The sequence below is a fragment of the Bos taurus genome, chromosome X (assembly GCF_002263795.3).
Source record: "Bos taurus isolate L1 Dominette 01449 registration number 42190680 breed Hereford chromosome X, ARS-UCD2.0, whole genome shotgun sequence".
NCBI lineage: Eukaryota > Metazoa > Chordata > Mammalia > Artiodactyla > Bovidae > Bos > Bos taurus.
In genome coordinates this window covers 84,363,053-84,381,701 of record NC_037357.1, presented here as the reverse complement: position 1 = coordinate 84,381,701, position 18,649 = coordinate 84,363,053, and the positions used below count along the sequence as shown (strand labels likewise).

Below are 18,649 nucleotides of genomic sequence, written 5' to 3'. Positions count from 1 at the left end.
ACCCCAAATGAGTGGGTCTTGCTTTAGTTGACATATGTCTATAATACTTAACAGCCTTCTTAAGCCTTTGTATTATATATCTCCTCTTGAGATACTCCATTATCTCATGGAATCCTCACCTGCCTCTGATGCTGCCAGGTTGAATTCTTAATGGAACTGTGAATGCTATTGTCATAATCTTTGGATTTCATATGTTTTATTTGCTAACCCTATTAGCCACAGATTGGGTTGACTCTCCTAATCTTGGACTTTCTTGGTTGCCAGTTCTGCTTTTCTAGGATGTAACAGAAATAAGTATCCTGACCAGGGGTACTTACCTTGGAGAGCTCTTGTCCAGGTCCACACAGTTGGCAAGTGACACACCGTCCCCATTGGTCCCAGTACTCATTTTCTTGGCAATCCATGGTGGGAAGGCTATGGGCACAGAATACAATTATGGAACAAATGGAAAGGATCTCAAGGCAAGTAGTGGCTTCCATCTTAGTTGGTTTATGGACCTCTTAGTCTATTCTCTGGACCTGGGTTAGAAGGTTTGAGGAAGCCAAATCAAAACAGCTAATGCCTAGATAGCACTAACCATGTGCCAAGAAGTCTTAAATGGTTTAAATGTAATAATTCAAGCTTTAAAACAACCATATCATAAATTATTATTAACCTAATTTTGAATATGTGAAAAATGAGACATAAAGGCCAAGGAATTCACCAATGTTCATACAGTTAGTGGTTGTAACACTTGCTGAACTGGAAAGAAAATGATAAGACAAGGAGCTGGTATCTGCCTAGAAACTAGAGTATAGCCACAATCTCTCACATGTTACCAGCTATCAACAGTTTTGAAAGCACTTTCATACTCATTATATTTGATCCACATAACATTCATGTTGCAAGCAATAGAGATTATTATCCCTTTGTGGATGAGAAAGCTGAAGCATGGTTCTCTTTTGCCAAAACTGTCTCAAGTACCTTTGAAGACAACTAGCTGTCATTGCTTCTGTCCTTGGAAGCGTGGGAGGGGAGAATGATCCAGCTTGAAGAAATGTCCTGGTACATCAAAGTGCAGAGAAAAGGAAACACTACTCACAGGTTTCAAAATACAAATGGTATAGGGCACTGGCACTAGCATTGGTCAAAGAGTTGGGAGATATCGGTTCTATCCTGGATACAGGTTTGTTGAGGACTAATAAGCTTCCTCAGGATATGGGACTTTCAGGGTTGAAACTAGGACAGTCTCAGGTAAACTGGGATGGTTGGTCAACTTACTTGGCTCTTCTTTCAATCTATGATTCTGTATGAGTCACTTTATTTTTTCTGGCTTCAGTTACTTAATCTGAAGAAAGGGGTCGGTACGTTCCTTACCTACCTTATATAGTCCTTGGAATGATTAAATGAACTAAGGTCCATCAAAGCATTCTGAAGGATTTGAGAAGTTATACAAAATAAGATAGAGTTGAGTATATAGAGAGGTAATTTTCTACAAAGATGAATTTTACTGTAAGTAACTGATACATGGGGCTTGCATTGCTCAAAGAGAAAGGTGGGGTGAGGTTCTTTTGTTCACTCCTTAACCTCATACCACGGTGAACTTAAGGTGGTTTCTCAAAGTATATAAAATCCTAAATGTGTACTTCCAGTCAGAAGAGAGGAGAGTGTGTATGTATAACTTGTGCTAGATACCATCATTCCTCCCTTTAAAAGTCCCCAGTAGCAATGGAGTAAGTTTTCCTGTCTGGGATTCTTGCTTGAATGTACCTTTTCCCACGATCAACTGGGCCATTCTTTCCCATTTCTTAATTCAGAACAAAGTAGACTACAAAATCTATTTTTTACATAAGCTTAAGATGCCCCCGTCTGTTGTTTTTATTATTGACCCATAGTGTCAGCCTCAGTAGGCACACTCCCCTCCCTACCCCGCATCATGTCATTAGGAACAAGAACTATCAGTGGTCTCACAGCTCTCATGACAAGATAATTAAGTGTCATGGGCACAGGGCCAGAATACTGGTCTGGGCAACTCCCCTGTATCCTATTCTTGCCCACAAAAACAGAAAATCATTGGCAGGAGCCAAAGAGCAGTCATGCCCTTATGATAAGCTCCCAATATAGGCATCTGAAATCTCCATAGCATCTGTTTCTGCCCTTTGGGTATCTGAGACACTTTATTATATTTGGTATCCAGAGCCCCTTCCATCTAATAAATGTCATGTGGCATGAATCTTAATATGTCCCTCTAACCTTGGCTTTGAGACCTGTGAGTAGGCAAGTTAGGTGTATGGCCAAATCCCCATATCAGGCTCCAGGGAACAAACATAGGGCTTTTTTTTTTTTCCTTCTACTTTGTCAAACTGTTTATCCCAAGCAAGCAAATTAAACTGTCTTTCACAATAAGTTTAACAAATTACCTTTTTTAAAGAGAAGCCACAATGACTCTGATCTGTTATGAAGAGGTCATGGCTATGAGTAAAATTGTCTAATAATGGTTAAATTATTACCAAGGGACAAACTCAGGCCTTATGTCAAGTTCTTCCCTGTGGTCAGCAGTGTCCTGTAGTACATGTACTGCCTTTTTATTTTAAGAGAAGGTGAAAGAGAATAACTAAGTTTTGAGAAAATCAGAGCTACTCTGAGGTGCCCTATAACTGCAGCTAGACACTCTTCCAAAGTATCCCAGAAGATACATCTGAATCCTCCAAACTGCTGTATAAGTCAGCAACATAGATGGATCTATAAAATTTTGACATATGTATGGATGTGTGCTAAGTCACTTCAGTCATCACTGACTCTTTGCAACCCCATGGACTATTGCACACAAGGCTCCTCTGTCTCTGGCATTCTCCAGACAATAATACTGGAGTGGGTTGCCATGTCCTCCTTCAGGGGATCGTCACGAACCAGGAATATAACCCACAGTTCCTGTGTCTCCTGCATTGCAGGCAGATTCTTTACCATTGAGCCACCAGGGAATATACTCATACAAATGCTTCCAGATAAAGATAAAAAACCTTTTCATTACCTCAGCAGACTCTCTCATACCCCTTCCCAGTCAATGCCATTTCCTTCTCTGAAGTAATTTCTATTCTGACTTCTATCACCATTATTAGTTTAACCTGTCCTTGAATGTCATGTAAATTTGATTCATATGAGAGCCTTCTTTTGTTTCTGGCTTTCTTTGCTCAGTACAACATCTGTGAGATTTACCCATGACATTGTGTATAGCAACATTTATTCCTTACCATTGCTGTATAGTATTCCACTGTTTGGATATGCCATAATTTATTTTATGTGTGTTTTTTTTTTTTTTCTTTTGGTTGATGGGCATTGGGCTGTTTCTTTCTTTTTTTTAATTTTATTTTTAATTTAAATTTATTTATTTTAATTGGAGGCTAATTACTTTACAATATTGTATTGGTTTTGCCATATATCAACATGAATCCACCACGGGTGTACACATGTTCCCCATCCTGAACCCCCCTCCCACGTCCCTCCCCATACCATCTCTCTGGGTCATTCCAGTGCACCAACCCCAAGCATCCTGTATCCTGCATCAAACCTAGACTGGTGATTCATTTCTTATATGATATTATACATGTTTCAAAGCCATTCTCCCAAATCATCCCACCCTCTCCCTCTCCCACAGAGTCCAAAAGACTGTTCTATACATCTGTGTCTCTTTTGCTGTCTCGCATATAGGGTTATCATTACCATCTTTCTAAATTCCATATATATGCATTAGTATACTGTATTGGTGTTTTCCTTTCTGGCTTACTTCACTCTGTATAATAGGCTCCAGTTTCATCCACCTCATTAGAACTGATTCAAATGTATTCTTTTTAATGGCTGAGTAATATTCCATTGTGCATATGTACCACAGCTTTCTTATCCATTCATCTGCTGATGGACATCTAGGTTGCTTCCATGTCCTAGCTATCATAAACAGTGCTGCAATGAACATTGGGGTACACGTGTCTCTTTCAATTCTGGTTTCCTCAGTGTGTATGCCCAGCAGTGGGATTGCTGAGTCATAAGGCAGTTCTATTTCCAGTTTTTTAAGGAATCTCCACACTGTTCTCCATAGTGGCTGTACTAGTTTGCATTCCCAACAACAGTGTAAGAGGGTTCCCTTTTGGGGCTGTTTCTAATTTGCGGCCATTTAGAATAAAGTTGTTACACTATGGTCAAATGATTTTCAAAGAGAGTGCCAAGACAATTCAATGGGAAAGCAATAAGCTTTTCAAAAAAACATATTGTGACAACTGCATAGTCACATGAAAAAGAATCAAATTGGACTCTTATCTCATACCATATATAAAATTAACTTAAAATGGACCAAACCTCTAAATGAAAGATATAAAACTATAAAACTCTTAAAGGAGTTTTTATAAGGAAACAAAAATGTTTATAATTAAATTTTTTTCTTATAGGAAAATATAGGTATAAACCATGATCTTTGATTAGGCAATGATTTCTTAGATCATAGCACCAAAAGGAACACAACAAAACAGGAAAAAAATACATAAATTTTACTTAACCAAAATTTAAAACTTTTGTGCTTCAAGGACACTATCAAGAAAAAGAGGGAGAGGGTGGGAAGATTTGGGAGAATGGCATTGAAACATGTAAAATATCATGTATGAAACGAGATGCCAGTCCAGGTTTGATGCACGATACTGGATGCTTGGGGCTAGTGCACTGGGACGACCCAGAGGGATGGTATGGGGAGGGAGGAGGGAGGAGGGTTCAGGATGGGGAACACATGTATACCTGTGGCAGATTCATTTTGATATTTGGCAAAACTAATACAATTACATAAAGTTTAAAAATAAAATAAAATTTAAAAAAAATAAAAAGACAACCCACATAACAGGAAAAAAAAAAAAAAACTGTAAGTTATAGAGAACTGACAAGCTATATGAAGGGCTTCCCTGGTGGCTCAGACAGCAAAGTATCCACCTGCAATGCAGGACACCCAGGTTCGATCTCTGGGTTGGGAAGATCCCTTGGAGAAGGGAATGGCAACCCACTTTAGTATTCTTGCCTAAAGAATTCCATGGACAGATTTTGCAGGCTACAATCCACGGGGTCCCAAAGAGTCGGACACAACTGAGTAACTAAGCATGAACACACAAACTATATATCAATGTATGTGTGTATATACACATATATATATATAAAATACACATGTATAATGTATATATTGTAATAAAATATATATATTATATAATATATATATTGTAATACACACACACACACACACACACACACATATATATATATATATATATATATATATATATATATATATATATATATAATGGGCTTCCCAGGTGGCACTAGTGGTAAAGAAAGGGAAAGGGAAGTTGCTCAGTCGTGTCCAACTCTTTGTGACCCTGTGGACTGTAGCCTACCAGGCTCCTCCAGCCATGGGATTCTCCAGGCAAAAATACTGGAGTGGGTTGCCATTCCCTTCTCCAGGGGATCTTCCCGACCCAGGGATCAAGCCCAGGTCTCCTGCATTGAAGGCAGATGATTTACCCTCTGAGCTACCAGGGAAGTAGTGGTAAAGAAACTGCCTGTCAATGCGGGAGACATAGGAGATACTGGTTCAGTCTCTGGGTTGGGAAGATCCCCTGCAGGAGGGCATGGCAACACACTTCACTATTCTTACCTGGAGAATCTCATGGACAGAGGACCCTGGCAGACTACAGTCTATAGAGTTGCACAGAGTCGGACATGACTGAAGTGACTTAGCACACACTTAGCACATACAATATGGAAATCTTATGACTCAACAATAAAAGGACAAATAATCTAATTAAATATTTGAATATACGTTGCTCAAAAAACATATTAAAATGGCCAATAAGGACAAAAAAAAAAAGAGATGCTTTAACATCATTAGCAATTAGAGGAATGTTGATCAAAATCACCATGAATACTATTTCATACCCACTAAAGTGGCCATAATAAAAAAAAGGGGGATGATTAAATGTTGGGAAGGATGTGGTAAATTGCAACTTCATATACTGCTGGTAAATGTAAGCTGGTGTACTCTCTTTGAAAAATGGTTTTGCAGTTCCTGAAAATATTAAACATAAAGTTACCATGTGATCCAGCAATTCCTATCTTTTGTTATATAACCAAAATAAATGAAAATACATATTCACACAAAAATCTGGACATGAATATTCTTAGCACCACTATTCATAATAGCCCAAATCGTAGAAACAACTCAAATATAAATCAACTGATAAGTGGATAAACAAAGTGTAGTCTGCTGCTAAGTCACTTCAGTCATGTCCGACTCTGTGTGACCCCATAGACGGCAGCCCATTAGGCTCCTCTGTCCCTGGGATTCTCCAGGCAAGAATACTGGAGTGGGTTGCCATTTCCTTCTCCAATGCATGAAAGTGAAAAGTGAAAGTGAAGTCGCTCAGTCGTGCTCGACTCTTAGCGGCCCCAAGGACTGCAGCCTACCAGGCTCCTCCGTCCATGGGATTTTTCAGGCAAGAGTACTGGCAATACAATTAAATATTATTTAGCTAGAAAAAGGAGTGAAATACTCAGTAAGGACTACAACATGGATGGACCTTGTATAATGCTAAGTGAAAGAAGCCACACAAAAGGACAAATACATGATTCCATTTATATGAAATATCCAGAATAGACAATTCACAGAGGCAGAAAGTAGGCTAGTAGTTGCCAGGGGCTGAGGGAAGGAGAGAATGTGAAATAACTACTCAATGGGTACTGTCTGGAACTAGATAGTAGTGATGGTGTGTGATTTGGTGAATATGTTAAAAAAAAAAAAAAAAAACAGTGAACTGTACACTTTACAAAAGTGAAATTTATGACCTGAGAATTATAGTTCATAAAAATCCTAGTTCTTCAGCGTTTCCTTTAATACCTTGAACTACCCTATATCATTCTATTAGACAATGCTTGTTATTCCCCAAATTAAAATTTAAAAAGGTATTATGAATATTCTTATATATGCCTCCAAATGATTTTTAATGCAAAGTTATCTATTAAGTGCTGTTTGGGTTATTGATTGGGTTTAACCAGAGGGGCTGACAAGTGGCAAGATGACTAGAGTATATCCTTATTTTGTCTGTCTTTGTCATGTGACTGTTCACCCTGTCTATCCTCTTGTCCTGATCCTGTCCCCTTTGAAAAAAATAATCTAGAAAAATAAGAATGCAAGTTGACAGGGAAAAGGATAAGCAATGAGAATGACATTAATAGTAATTCCCACATGAGCTCATGGTGCCCTGAAAAATTGACATTGCCAAGTTTCTGCTGATATTAGGTACTTAAACTACTGCCAGTGCAGCTGCCTTTGGCCACAGCTTGTGACTGCTGTTCTTCTCAACTTGCACATGCCTGTGGGATGAAACGTGCTTTCTCTATCTAGGACGGGTGGGCAAAACAGGATGACAGGTCTAAATTAAGAACTCAGGACTTAATGGAAGATATTTGCCTTGCCTGGGCAGTGCAGGAGATGTGAGATTAAAGAGGATGAGGAAGACAGCAGGTGGTCCATGCCCTGCCCATTCCTCTCCTTGTGAGCCTACCCAGTCACCCACATGCAGGGGACTGGCAAAAATCAAAGTAGGTGCTCAGTGCGGGCTTGAGAATAGTAATTTCTTTGAAAATCAAGCTTCTAATATGTGCAATGCCTTCATTATTTCCAGATGTTTGGCCTATAATCCAGATGTTTTATCACTTGGTGCTGGCTCTCAGCCTTCTCTTTCTTGGCATGGCTCAGGGCCACTTCTATCCCAGCTTTCTCTTGCCCATAATCTGCTTCCAAACTATCAAACTTCATATCTTCTTTCTGCCCACATATTTGTGAATTCTGCATTCCTCAGAATGGTGAGTGGTCCCAGGTCTAGCTGTGCTATCAAAAGTGTATTCCTCCCCATTGCTGGACTCAAGGTCCCCAATCATACCATGAGGATTTGGTCAAATCTTTGACTAGTGGTTCTCACCTAGTGCATCTTGGGAATTCCAAAAAACACATATATTTCGTTTGCATTTCTGAGATTCTGATGTATTTGGAATTTTTAAAAATTCAGGAGGTAATTCTCATGTACAGCCAACTTTGAAAGTCATCGTTTTTTTTCTGTTTTGGTTCCTCAACTCAACTTGTGGGATCTGAGTTCCAGAACCAGGGATCAAACCCAGGCCTCCAGCAGTGGAAGTTCAGAGTCCTAACCACTGGGTAGTTAAGGAATTCCCTGAAAATCATTTAAGACCCTTTTTGGCTCTTGTACATTTTTCCTGAATATTAGGTGCAGTCAGAAAAATGCAGTCTAAATGCAGTCACATTTAGAGGGAACTTGATGAGGGAGTAACTTGAGGCCTACTCATTTATTTTTCTGGAAAGAATAAGTAATAGTGTGACATGGGCTGAAGGTGGAATGATCCTTTAAAACATGTTAAATCATGTCACTTCCAACCTCAAAATGCATTGATGGCTCTCCCTACTCAATAAAACTAAAGTCCTCATAATGGCCAATGAGGCTTTAGGTGATCTTCCTATCTCCCCATCACCTCTTTGATCCCATAATCTACTCTTCTTCCTATTATTCTCTTAACTCAAACCATGCCAACCTCCTTGCTCTTCCTGAAACTAACCTGAAAATGCTCCCACCTTAAGGTCTTTGATACTCACTGTTCCCTTAGTCAGGCATGTGTTCCCCTAGATATGTACATCACTACTTTCCTCACCTTCTTCAGTTCTTTGATCTTATAATATCTTCTTAGGGAGGCTTTTCTAACCACCCTCTTAAAACTTCAACTTCACACCATATTCCCTATGTCTTTCTCCTGTTTCATTCTTCTCAATTGAACTTATGACCATCTGACACATTTTATATCTTACTTATTTACTTCTTTATTGCTTGTTTCTAACACAACTAAAATGTAAGCACCATGAGATCATGGTCATTGTGTTTAGTACTTCATCCCCAATGCCTAGAACATGCCTGGCATACAGTAGAGACTAAATAAATATTTGTTGAATGAGTGAATGGTAAACATTTAAAAAAAAAATGGTAACAATCTTCTGGCCTAGTGAAAGGTTTTACAATTGGAAAGGGTTTCATACCAGTTAGCTCAATAGTTTCTTCCAATAACTCTGAGAATAAGCCATGGATTGTTATCATCAATTAATGGATTTTTAAAACAGAGGCTTAAAGTGAAAAAAAAAATACCTCAAATACACTGAAGAATCATACAAAAAAGATCTTCATGACCTAGATACCCATGATGGTGTGATCACTCACCTAGAGCCAGACATCCTGGAATGTGAAGTCAAGTGGGCCTTAGGAAACATCACTATGAACAAAGCTAGTAGAAGTGATGGAATTCCAGTTGAGCTATTTCAAATCCTAAAAGATGATGCTGTGACAGTTCTGCACTCAGTATGCCAGCAAATTTGGAAAACTCAGCGGTGGCCATAGGACTGGAAAAGGTCAGTTTGCATTCCAAACCCAAAGAAGGGAAATGCCAAAGAATGTTCAAACTACCACACAATTGTACTCATCTCACACCCTAGCAAAGTAATGCTTAAAATTCTCCAAGTCAGGCTTCTAGGGTATGTGAACTGTGAACTTCCAGATGTTCAAGCTGGATTTAGAAAAGGCAAAGGGAAACAGAGATAAAATTGCCAACAAATCGTTGGCAATTGTTGACCCATCAAATTGTTGGATCATCGAAAAAGCAAGAGAGTTGCAAAAAAAAATCTACTTCTGCTTTATTGACTACACCAAAGCCTTTGATTGTGTGGATCATAAACTGTTGAAAATTCCTAAAGAGATGGGAATACCAGACCACCTTACCTGCCTCCTGAGAAATCTGTATGCAGTTCAAGAAGCAACAGTTAGAAGTGGACATGGAACAACAGACTGGTTCCAAATCAGGAAAGGAGTATGCCAAGGCTGTATATTGTCACCCTGCTTATTTAACTTATATGCATTATTTAACTTATTTACCTTATAATGAGAGTATATGATGTAAAATGCCGTGCTGGATGAAGTACAAGCTGGAATCAAGATTGCTGGGAGAAATATAAATAACCTCAGATATGTAGATGACACCACCCTTATGGCAGAAAGTGAAGAAGAACTAAAGAGCCTCTTGATGAAAGTGAAAGAGGAGAGTGAAAAAGTTGGTTTAGAACTTAACATTCAGAAAACTAAGATCATGGCATTCAGTCCCATCACTTCATGGAAAGTAGATTGGGAAACAATGGAAACAGTGACAGACTTTATTTTGGGGGGCTCAAAAATCACTGCAGATGGTGAGTGCAGCCATGAAATTAAAAGATGCTTGCTCCTTGGAAGAAAAGTTATGGCCAACCTAGACAGCATATTAAAAAGCAGATACATTACTTTGCCAACAAATCTGTCTAGTCAAAGCTATGGTTTTTCCAGTAGTCATGGATGGATGTGACTATAAAGAAAGCTGAACACTGAAGAATAGATGCTTTTGAACTGTGGTGTTGGAGAAGACTCTTGAGAGTCTCTCAGACTGCAAGGAGGTCAAACTAGTTAATCCTAAAGGAAATCAATCCTGAATATTCATTGGAAGGACTGATGCTGAATCTGAAACTCCAATACTTTGGCCACCTGATGGGAAGAAGTGACTCATTGGAAAAGACCCTGATGCTGGGTAAGATTGAAGGTAGGGGGAGAAGGGGATGAGAGAGGATGAGATGGTTGGGTGGCATCACTGACTCAATGGACATGAGTTTGAGCAAGCTCTGGGAGTTGGTGATGGACAGGAAAGCTTGGCCTGCTGCAGTCCTTGAGGTTGCAAAGAGTCAGACATGACTGAGCACCTGAACTGAACTGAAATTTATTTAACTAGCATTAAACAAAGCCAGGACTCACAGGTAATTTAAGACTTATGATTATGACATGCTTTCCAAGGCAGTATTGAACTCTAAATTAGGGAATGGAGGTCCTCCCAGGCTGTCACTTAAATTTACTATTTCCTCAGTAATCTTATAGGGACAGAAATATTTTCTGAACATTCATCTGTTCTTTAAAGAATGACTAGATAGGTTTTCTGCTCAAGCCCTAGGAGATAAGTGCCAGGACAAACATGGTAGCACTAGGAGCAGAAAGGAAGTGATGATGGGAGATACAGATCTTACAAGGAAAGTCCATAGGACTCTACAATTACATGGACATGAGAATCGAGGGAAAGACACAAGTCAGAGAAGATTCTAAAGGTTTCTGCCTGGGAAGCCAGGTTAATCTTGGGACCACAAAGAGTGCAAAAGGGGAGTTCCTTTTTAGTTAAAAGCAATGACAACAACAACATACTTAGTATTAAATTGTTTTAAGTTTGGAAAGTTGGAGTAAACAAAGGAACATGTCAGTGGTGGTGCCCAACAGGCAATTAAAATATGTAGAACATAGGTTAGGGCTAGAAATAAGTCAAATGCATAAAAATACCAGCTCAGTTCATGGATGCACATCAGAATTATCTGGGGTACTTTAAAACATAGGGCTTCCCTGTTGGCTCAGATGGTAAAGAGTCTGCCTGAAATGCAGGAAACCTAGGTTTGATCCCTGGGTCAGGAAGATTCCCTGGAGAAGGGAATGGCTATCCACTCTAGTCTTCTTACCTGGAGAATTCCACGGACAGAGGAGCCTGGCAGACAACAGTCCATGGGTCACAAAGAGTTGGACACAACTGAGCAACTAACACTTTCACTTTTAAAACATACTTAAACCTTAGATGAGTTAAAAAAAAAAAAAAAAACTTTTGGAAGGTTAAGCAGCATTGGCCTAAGTAAATCACAACAGAGGCTTGATGAGCTAAGAACAATGTTAAGAATGAAACACTAATGGACATCCATATTTGAAGCTGGAAGAAGAAGAATAGCCAGCAGCAACCAAGAAGGGAAATCCAGGGAAGAAAGAATAGAACCTGGATGGGATAGTACAGGACAAAGTTTTAAGAAGTAAAAGATAAGCAATAGTGTCAGCTGTTGGTACAGGTAGGTGAAGGAGCATCAGGACTGGAAATGCATTATTTTGTTGGTATGTGACAAAAGTAGATTGTCTTTTAATATTCAAATATATCACAATATGTGCATGGAATAGAAATAATTCAGAGACCACAGGTGGTTGTTACAGTTTTTATCAAGCTTCTCTTTTCATTTACAAAGTGGTTGAAATATTTCAACTGTTAGTGATAGCAATGTTTGGTCCAATACTGTTGATTAGTATATCAACAGAGGAGAATAAAGAGAGCTAGCAAAGTTAAAGATGTCACAACTATTTACCTTGTTTTTTATTCCAGTGTACAGAGCAACAGATAATGACTCAGCAAGAATAAAGATGCTGGGGTAGAAAAATAAAATAAAATTTTATTAAAAACAATTCTCACTGTACAGATAGAATTAATATCCAATGGGGCAATTCTAATTCATCCAAAAGCAAATGTTAACCATGTGAGTTAAAATCTTTCTCCTTCAAAACATGTGAAAACACACAATAAAAAAAAGCACAAATCTAAAAAAGACAAACATAACTTAAAAGACTGTAAATTGAGGGGGGGGGCATGCTAAAATGTATATAAATATGTGGTTAGTGTCTGGAAACTGCTGAAAAAATTGTTAAAGGGAGTGGGGAAGAGAAAAGTGTAGCTAAGAATATGGTGATATAATTAAGACCAGCCATCTTTGGGCTGATTATGAAAACATATCCAGTTCAGTTCAGTTCAGTCGCTCAGTCATGTCTGACTCTTTGTGACCCCATGAACAGCAGCACGCCAGGCCTCCCTGTCCATCACCAACTCCCGGAGTTTACCCAAACTCACGTCTGTTGAGTCGGTGATGCCATCCAACCATCTCATCCTCTGTCATCCCCTACTCCTCTTGCCCTCAATCTTTCCCAGCATATTAGGAAAACAATGATTGCTAAAATAGTTTTCCCAAGTATGAGCAAGGGTACAAAAACTACCCTGGATGATGTTCAAGGGATAAATGAAATAATGTATGTGAAAGTGCTCTGGAAACTCCAAATTGTGCTACACATATGAGGGGTTGCTATGAGTGTTGTTTCTATTCCACCCAGAGTTTGGGAGCAAAGGACATTGAAGAGAGGCCACAGGTCAGACAAACAACCAATACCCCAAATCACTGCTTTTGTTCCCCAGTGTCCCTAGCCAAAGTGAGTCACATTCATGTACTGACCAACACAAGATACCATGAAATTCTGGTATCATTAAAAGCTACCTACATCACCAGCAGTAGGCTTCCCAGGTGGTTCTAGTGATAAAACAAACAAACAAAAAACCCCACCTGCCAATTCAGGAGACTTAAGAGACATAGGTTTGATCCCTGAGTCAGGAAGATCCCCTGGAGGAGGGCATGGCAACCCACTCCAGTATTCTTACCTGGAGAATCCCCATGGACAGAGAAGCCTAGCAGGCTATAGTTCATAGGGTCGCAAAGAATCAGACACAACTGAATTGACTGAGCATGCACATGCATGCGTGCACACACACACCACCAGTAGTACTAGGTGACTTCCCAAGGAGGATATACTCTTGACTGAGTTCTCCCAGCTGAAAACTGGATTTGTAATATGATTTTTTTACAGGGTTAGGAACTCGATAAAACTCATTCAAGTGCTCTCATTTCTGATTTTTATTAATGTTCTTTGGTCTTGCCCCATATTCTCTCCACCCTGCCCAATTTACCAGACTATCTGGAATAGCTTTATCTCTCTGAGGATGTCAATAAGAACAGTGCTTTTTCTCACAAAGCAATCTAAATTCTATCATATGCACTATCTCTTCCTCACAGGCCAGAAATATCCTAAGGAAACAGACATACAAACTGATAAGCATTTGCAAGCACAGCTCAGGGCTACTTATCCTCACAATATGAATGGGAGAATCAGTCCATAGAGTGAAGCCTGTCTGTACAGGATGAGATATTGATGCCAAAATATTGCTTGACTTTTATTTTTTAGGCTGCCTAAGGAAAAGATAGGTGGCGGGATAGTGGGGGAAAGGTGAAACTGATATAACAAGAAGTTCATGATCTCATATGTAAATGTACATCCTATAAAACAATGTTCAGTATTGTACAATCTTAGAATTAGACAGAAATTCAAAAGTCATCTTATTCCCAAAGGTCTGTTGCTCAATAAAGAAATGCCATCCATATCTACTTGAACTCCTTTAGTAATAGGCAGGCACCTCAGTTCATTATGTTTTTTTTTTTTTTCCCTCATCTTTGGTAACTGGCTAAAACTTCAAACCATCAAATAATTGAAAACATTGTCATGGAATCTCAAAAGGATTCTTTAAGACAACCTAACCTCATTTCCTTGATGATCCAGATGGGGAGACTGAGGCTCCTCTAGAAAGTATAGAATTTCTCTTCATTTACATAGCCAGTCAGTGGCAGAGCCAGGACTAGAATTCGAAGCCTCCAAATTTAGGACCTAGTATCAAAAGTAAAACAAAACAAAACTGACCTTGGAGTAAGAAAAATCTGGTTTCCAGTTTTTGCTCACTTACTAACTCGATGATTTCTAGCAAGTTTCATTTTCTTTGGGCCTATTTGGCCACCTGTACAATTAAGACCAGAAGACCTGGACCTTCCCTAGGGTTAAGTAGTCAGTGGGATTATGTATTTGAAAGTACATGGCACATAGTGGGAATTTAAGAAATAATAAATTACAAAGGAACTTGTCACATTCATCCATCATGTTCCTTTTAGTGTTTCCCATCACTTTGAATGTACCACCACCACTCCAACTTACATAGCTTAAAATCTCAGAGTCTTATTTGACATAACAGCATGCTATAAGAGTAAAGATGGAAGAATTTTTGACCTGGGAATGAAAGATGAATGAGAATCTGGTCTTTGGTTTTCAGATCTTTGAGGAACTATCCTGAAGAGACTGAGTAGACTTCTCTGAGTGGCCCCAGAGAGAATGACTAGAACCTCTGGAAGCCACAGGAATACTGAGTTTAGCTTAACAAAAGGAAGAACTTTGGCAGAGTCAGGGCTTTCTATGACGGGAATGGACTCTCTCAGAGATTATTAAGTACATTCCCTCTGAAAGTATTCAGGCAGAAACTAGCAAAGATTTTATAAGGTGTAGTTAATTGGAGTGAAAGAAAATTATGATTCATAAAAACCTACTATGCATCAGATATCATGCTAGACATTTTACAAGGATTACTTCTTTTAATCCTTTCAACAAACTTATGATATGGATACTATTCTCCCTCTAAACAGTTTTGGAGAAATTCGTATTTCTCAGTGGGCTAGCTACCTGCATAATAAGTGAGTAGTAGGAACAACGCTTTGCTGTATCAAACTGGTTGGCATTAAATGCAGTAGTACTTCATTTCTTGTGTACAAAAATCACACTCCCAGGACCTATTTCTAAATGTCCTATGAGTACTGTTTTGGTCCTGGTTGGAAATAAGGAATAATTGATATGCTTAGGATCACAAACAGCAAAAGTAGCAGACTCAGAACTTTAATAAGCTGTGTCTAACTCAGAAATTGGATACCCTTTCTATTTGTACCATCCACAAAAATGGATGGAATTAGTGGAATACACAACATTTTAAAGTCTAAACCAACCCCAAAAGATATTGAATCTCTCATTCTTCTTTTTTCAATCTCATGTAATTTGTTAACTTCCAAATTCTGCAGATTCATCTTCTGTGATATCTTGTTAAATTCATTGCCTCATTTCCATTCCCATAGTCACCACCTCCAGGGTCTCATTCCCTCTCTGCATCTGGTTTATCTACCTCTCATGTTTTCCTATTCCAATTAAGGTAACTCATGTTTACCAGATTATTCTTTCTGAGACACAGATTTGTCTTCTTCCTTTAGCTCAGAAACTTTCAATGATTTTCCAAAGTCTAATGAATTAAAGAGAAAATCTAGCATTCAAAAGTCTTCCATGGTTTGTCATCAATCTACCATGGCAACTTTAACTTCCATTTTCCACCTAATTGTAATCTAAAATCCAGTTCAGCTGGTGTTCTTTTCACAAGCCCAGAGCTTCCCTTACTCCAAACAGTTGTTCTTGTTTTTTTCTCTGCTTGGACTGCCATCTCTCCTGTTTCCACCTGTTGAAATCCTATCTGTGTTTCATGGCTCATCATAAATAATAATAATAGTTAACATTTATAAAATGCTTATTTTGGTCCAGCCACTGTGCTAAGTGTGTGCAATTATTTCACACAGATTATCTAATTTAATTCTCACAGAAACTTAATAAAGTAAGCTCTATTATTATCTATGGCTTTAGCCTAGATTAAAACAGAATTCAGAGAGGGTGTAGTAATTATGCTTGATCAATGTCACACAGTTAATAAATGGTAGGGATGGGATTTGAGTTCAAGTAGTCTGGCTTTGCAGCTCTGAAAGGTGCTAAAATGTCAAAAAAAAAAAAATTCAAAAACCCTTTCTGATTTTCTCTGGCTTAATTAGATGTGATCCTTATCTGACAACATCAAAACATTTTGACAAGATCTTTAAAGCTTATCTTATTTAATTGCTAATATACCCATGACGAGGTGCTAGTGGGCACAGACTATGTCTTTAGGCATATGTCTGTCTCATATAGTGTGGCACAGAGTAGGTGCTCAATGAGTCTGTTATGTTGAATTGGAGGTATGCTGGGGTGAAGGAAGGGACTGCAGAATTGTGTAGGGGAAGATACCCCATACTCTCCTGCCTTAGCCACCCTGCATGGTGTGATACTGGTCAAAGCTGCCAACATCTGTCTAAATAATATCTTGCAGTCTCTGCTTCCCCAGCCTAGTTTCCTGGCGGGTCTTTTCTTGTCCCCCAGTTCTCACAGCTGTCTTAGCCTTGGCCAATGTTTGAGATAAGGCAGGATCAAAATATCACTGCCCTGGGTTCAGTTTCCAGGAATGAAGGATCAAGTGAAACCCAGCCCGGTGGGTGAGGGTGAAAACTGAAAGCCCCCAAATAGAACCTACAAGCTCTTTACACAAGCCCCGACTTGCCCAGGGGCCACGTGGGTAGGCCAGCAGCTCAACTTTCTTAGGGATACTTTACAAATATGATCCGTCTCCTCCCTCCCTTCCCTAAGCTCCTAGACTCCTTCTCTTCCTTATCTCCCAACTGCAGATAGGGGTGTTGGACGGTCCAGGCATGTTTCCAAAGGACATAGGGGTACAGAAAAAGCCTACCCAGGGGAACTGGCTCACCAAGGTCATCAGGGTATTAGTGCAGGTCCCTGGCATCTTATACAGCACTTTCTGGATACAGATGGGTGGGTAGACAGACAGCCACAGGACACCTTCCCAGCCATTCTGACTTTGTAGCACCTTAGCAGGATCAACCTAACATGATCCTGAACTCCAATATCTATGCTCCACAAATCTCAACCACCTTGCCACACCAGAGAGTGTTCCACACTTACCCTGTAAATGAATGGATGGATGGATCTTGCTCCAGCAACAGAATTCTTGGACAAGTGTACTGCAGCGTGGGCCAGATATCCCACCAAGCCCCCACTTCTCAGCCCCCAGCCTCCATACCACACACTCAGTAGATGAAATCCATTACAGTCAAAGCTCTGCTCTGACTCATTTCACATGTGCAGCAATAACAGCCAGAACCTATTCTCTTTCCTTTCATACTACTGCCTACTTCCCCACCCCCATGAAGCAGCTATTGGATCACTGCAGTGTCTAGGCGTGGCTACACAAAGAAGTTTCACCCCTGACAGGGAGAGTAGGGGAGGAGTTGGGGAAGGGTGGGTGAATAGTGAAAAAGCCCCACCTTTGGCAGGAACTGGAAACTCCAGGTACTAAAGCAGGGAGAAAGGGAATAGAAGCAGGAGAGGTTGTGGAACTGGTTAAGATCTGTGGCTTCTCGGGAGGACTTGAGTCTTTGTGGCAGAGTGTCACTTCTGTACATAAGCCTCACTCATTCAAGTCGTTCCTTTGTCCACTGCATTATGCTTATTTCCTTACTGTCACTGGATTGTAATCTGTAATAATTTAGTTGATAAATTTGCTTGGTTGTTTAATGTCTGTCCTTTCCCTTCCACTAATCGGTAAACATTATGAGCTAACACTCAATAACAACACTTATGCAACACTTGATATCTTCCAGGCACTCTTCTTAATGTTTTACATATATTAACTAATTTAATCCTCATAACTACTCTAGTTTGATTCACAATTTAGAGATAAGAAAACTGAGGCATAGTCTGATTGCCCAATGTCAAATAACTAATATGTGACAGAGCTGGGAAGGAGACTGGTATATAGAAGAAGGAATAAATAAATTAACTAGAGAACCAGGGGTAAAGGACAGAATGGAAGAGGTCAGAAAGACTTTGAATATGTTTAATTTGAGTAGCCACAGAGCCCCACAGGATGAAGAAATGTGAGCTGGCTGCAAGAGGACCCTTTAGCCTGGGGGCACTCTCCCATGGACACATTCTTGCTATCTTTTTTTTTTTTTTTTAAACACAAGTCCTTTCCAGCTAAGATGGAAACATTCTTCAAGGTCAAACTTAGGAGACTTTCAACAACCCTAGCCTCAAGAGCTCAAGATCTTCCCTTCACCCCTTCCCTATAAACCATGCCTCATTTTTTTGTACTTTGTTTT

General features: G+C 39.4%; 1 protein-coding gene across 3 annotated transcripts in view; it reads right to left on the bottom strand.

The window, feature by feature from the left end:
• Positions 1-17,674, bottom strand: part of EDA2R (ectodysplasin A2 receptor) — an 89,186-nt gene extending 71,512 nt beyond the window's left edge. The window contains exons 1-3 of one of the 3 annotated variants that reach the window (XM_015461659.3): positions 17,451-17,674; positions 12,299-12,356; positions 318-414 (exon numbers count right to left, since the gene is read on the bottom strand). In XM_015461659.3, coding sequence (XP_015317145.1) covers positions 318-404 — 87 coding nt within the window. In that variant the 5' untranslated portion in view covers positions 405-414; positions 12,299-12,356; positions 17,451-17,674. The remainder of the gene's footprint in view (positions 1-317; positions 415-12,298; positions 12,357-17,450) is intronic. The other 2 variants (XM_015461660.3, XM_005228057.5) reach the window with 2 other exon arrangements.
• Between the last annotated feature and the right edge of the window lie 975 nt (positions 17,675-18,649).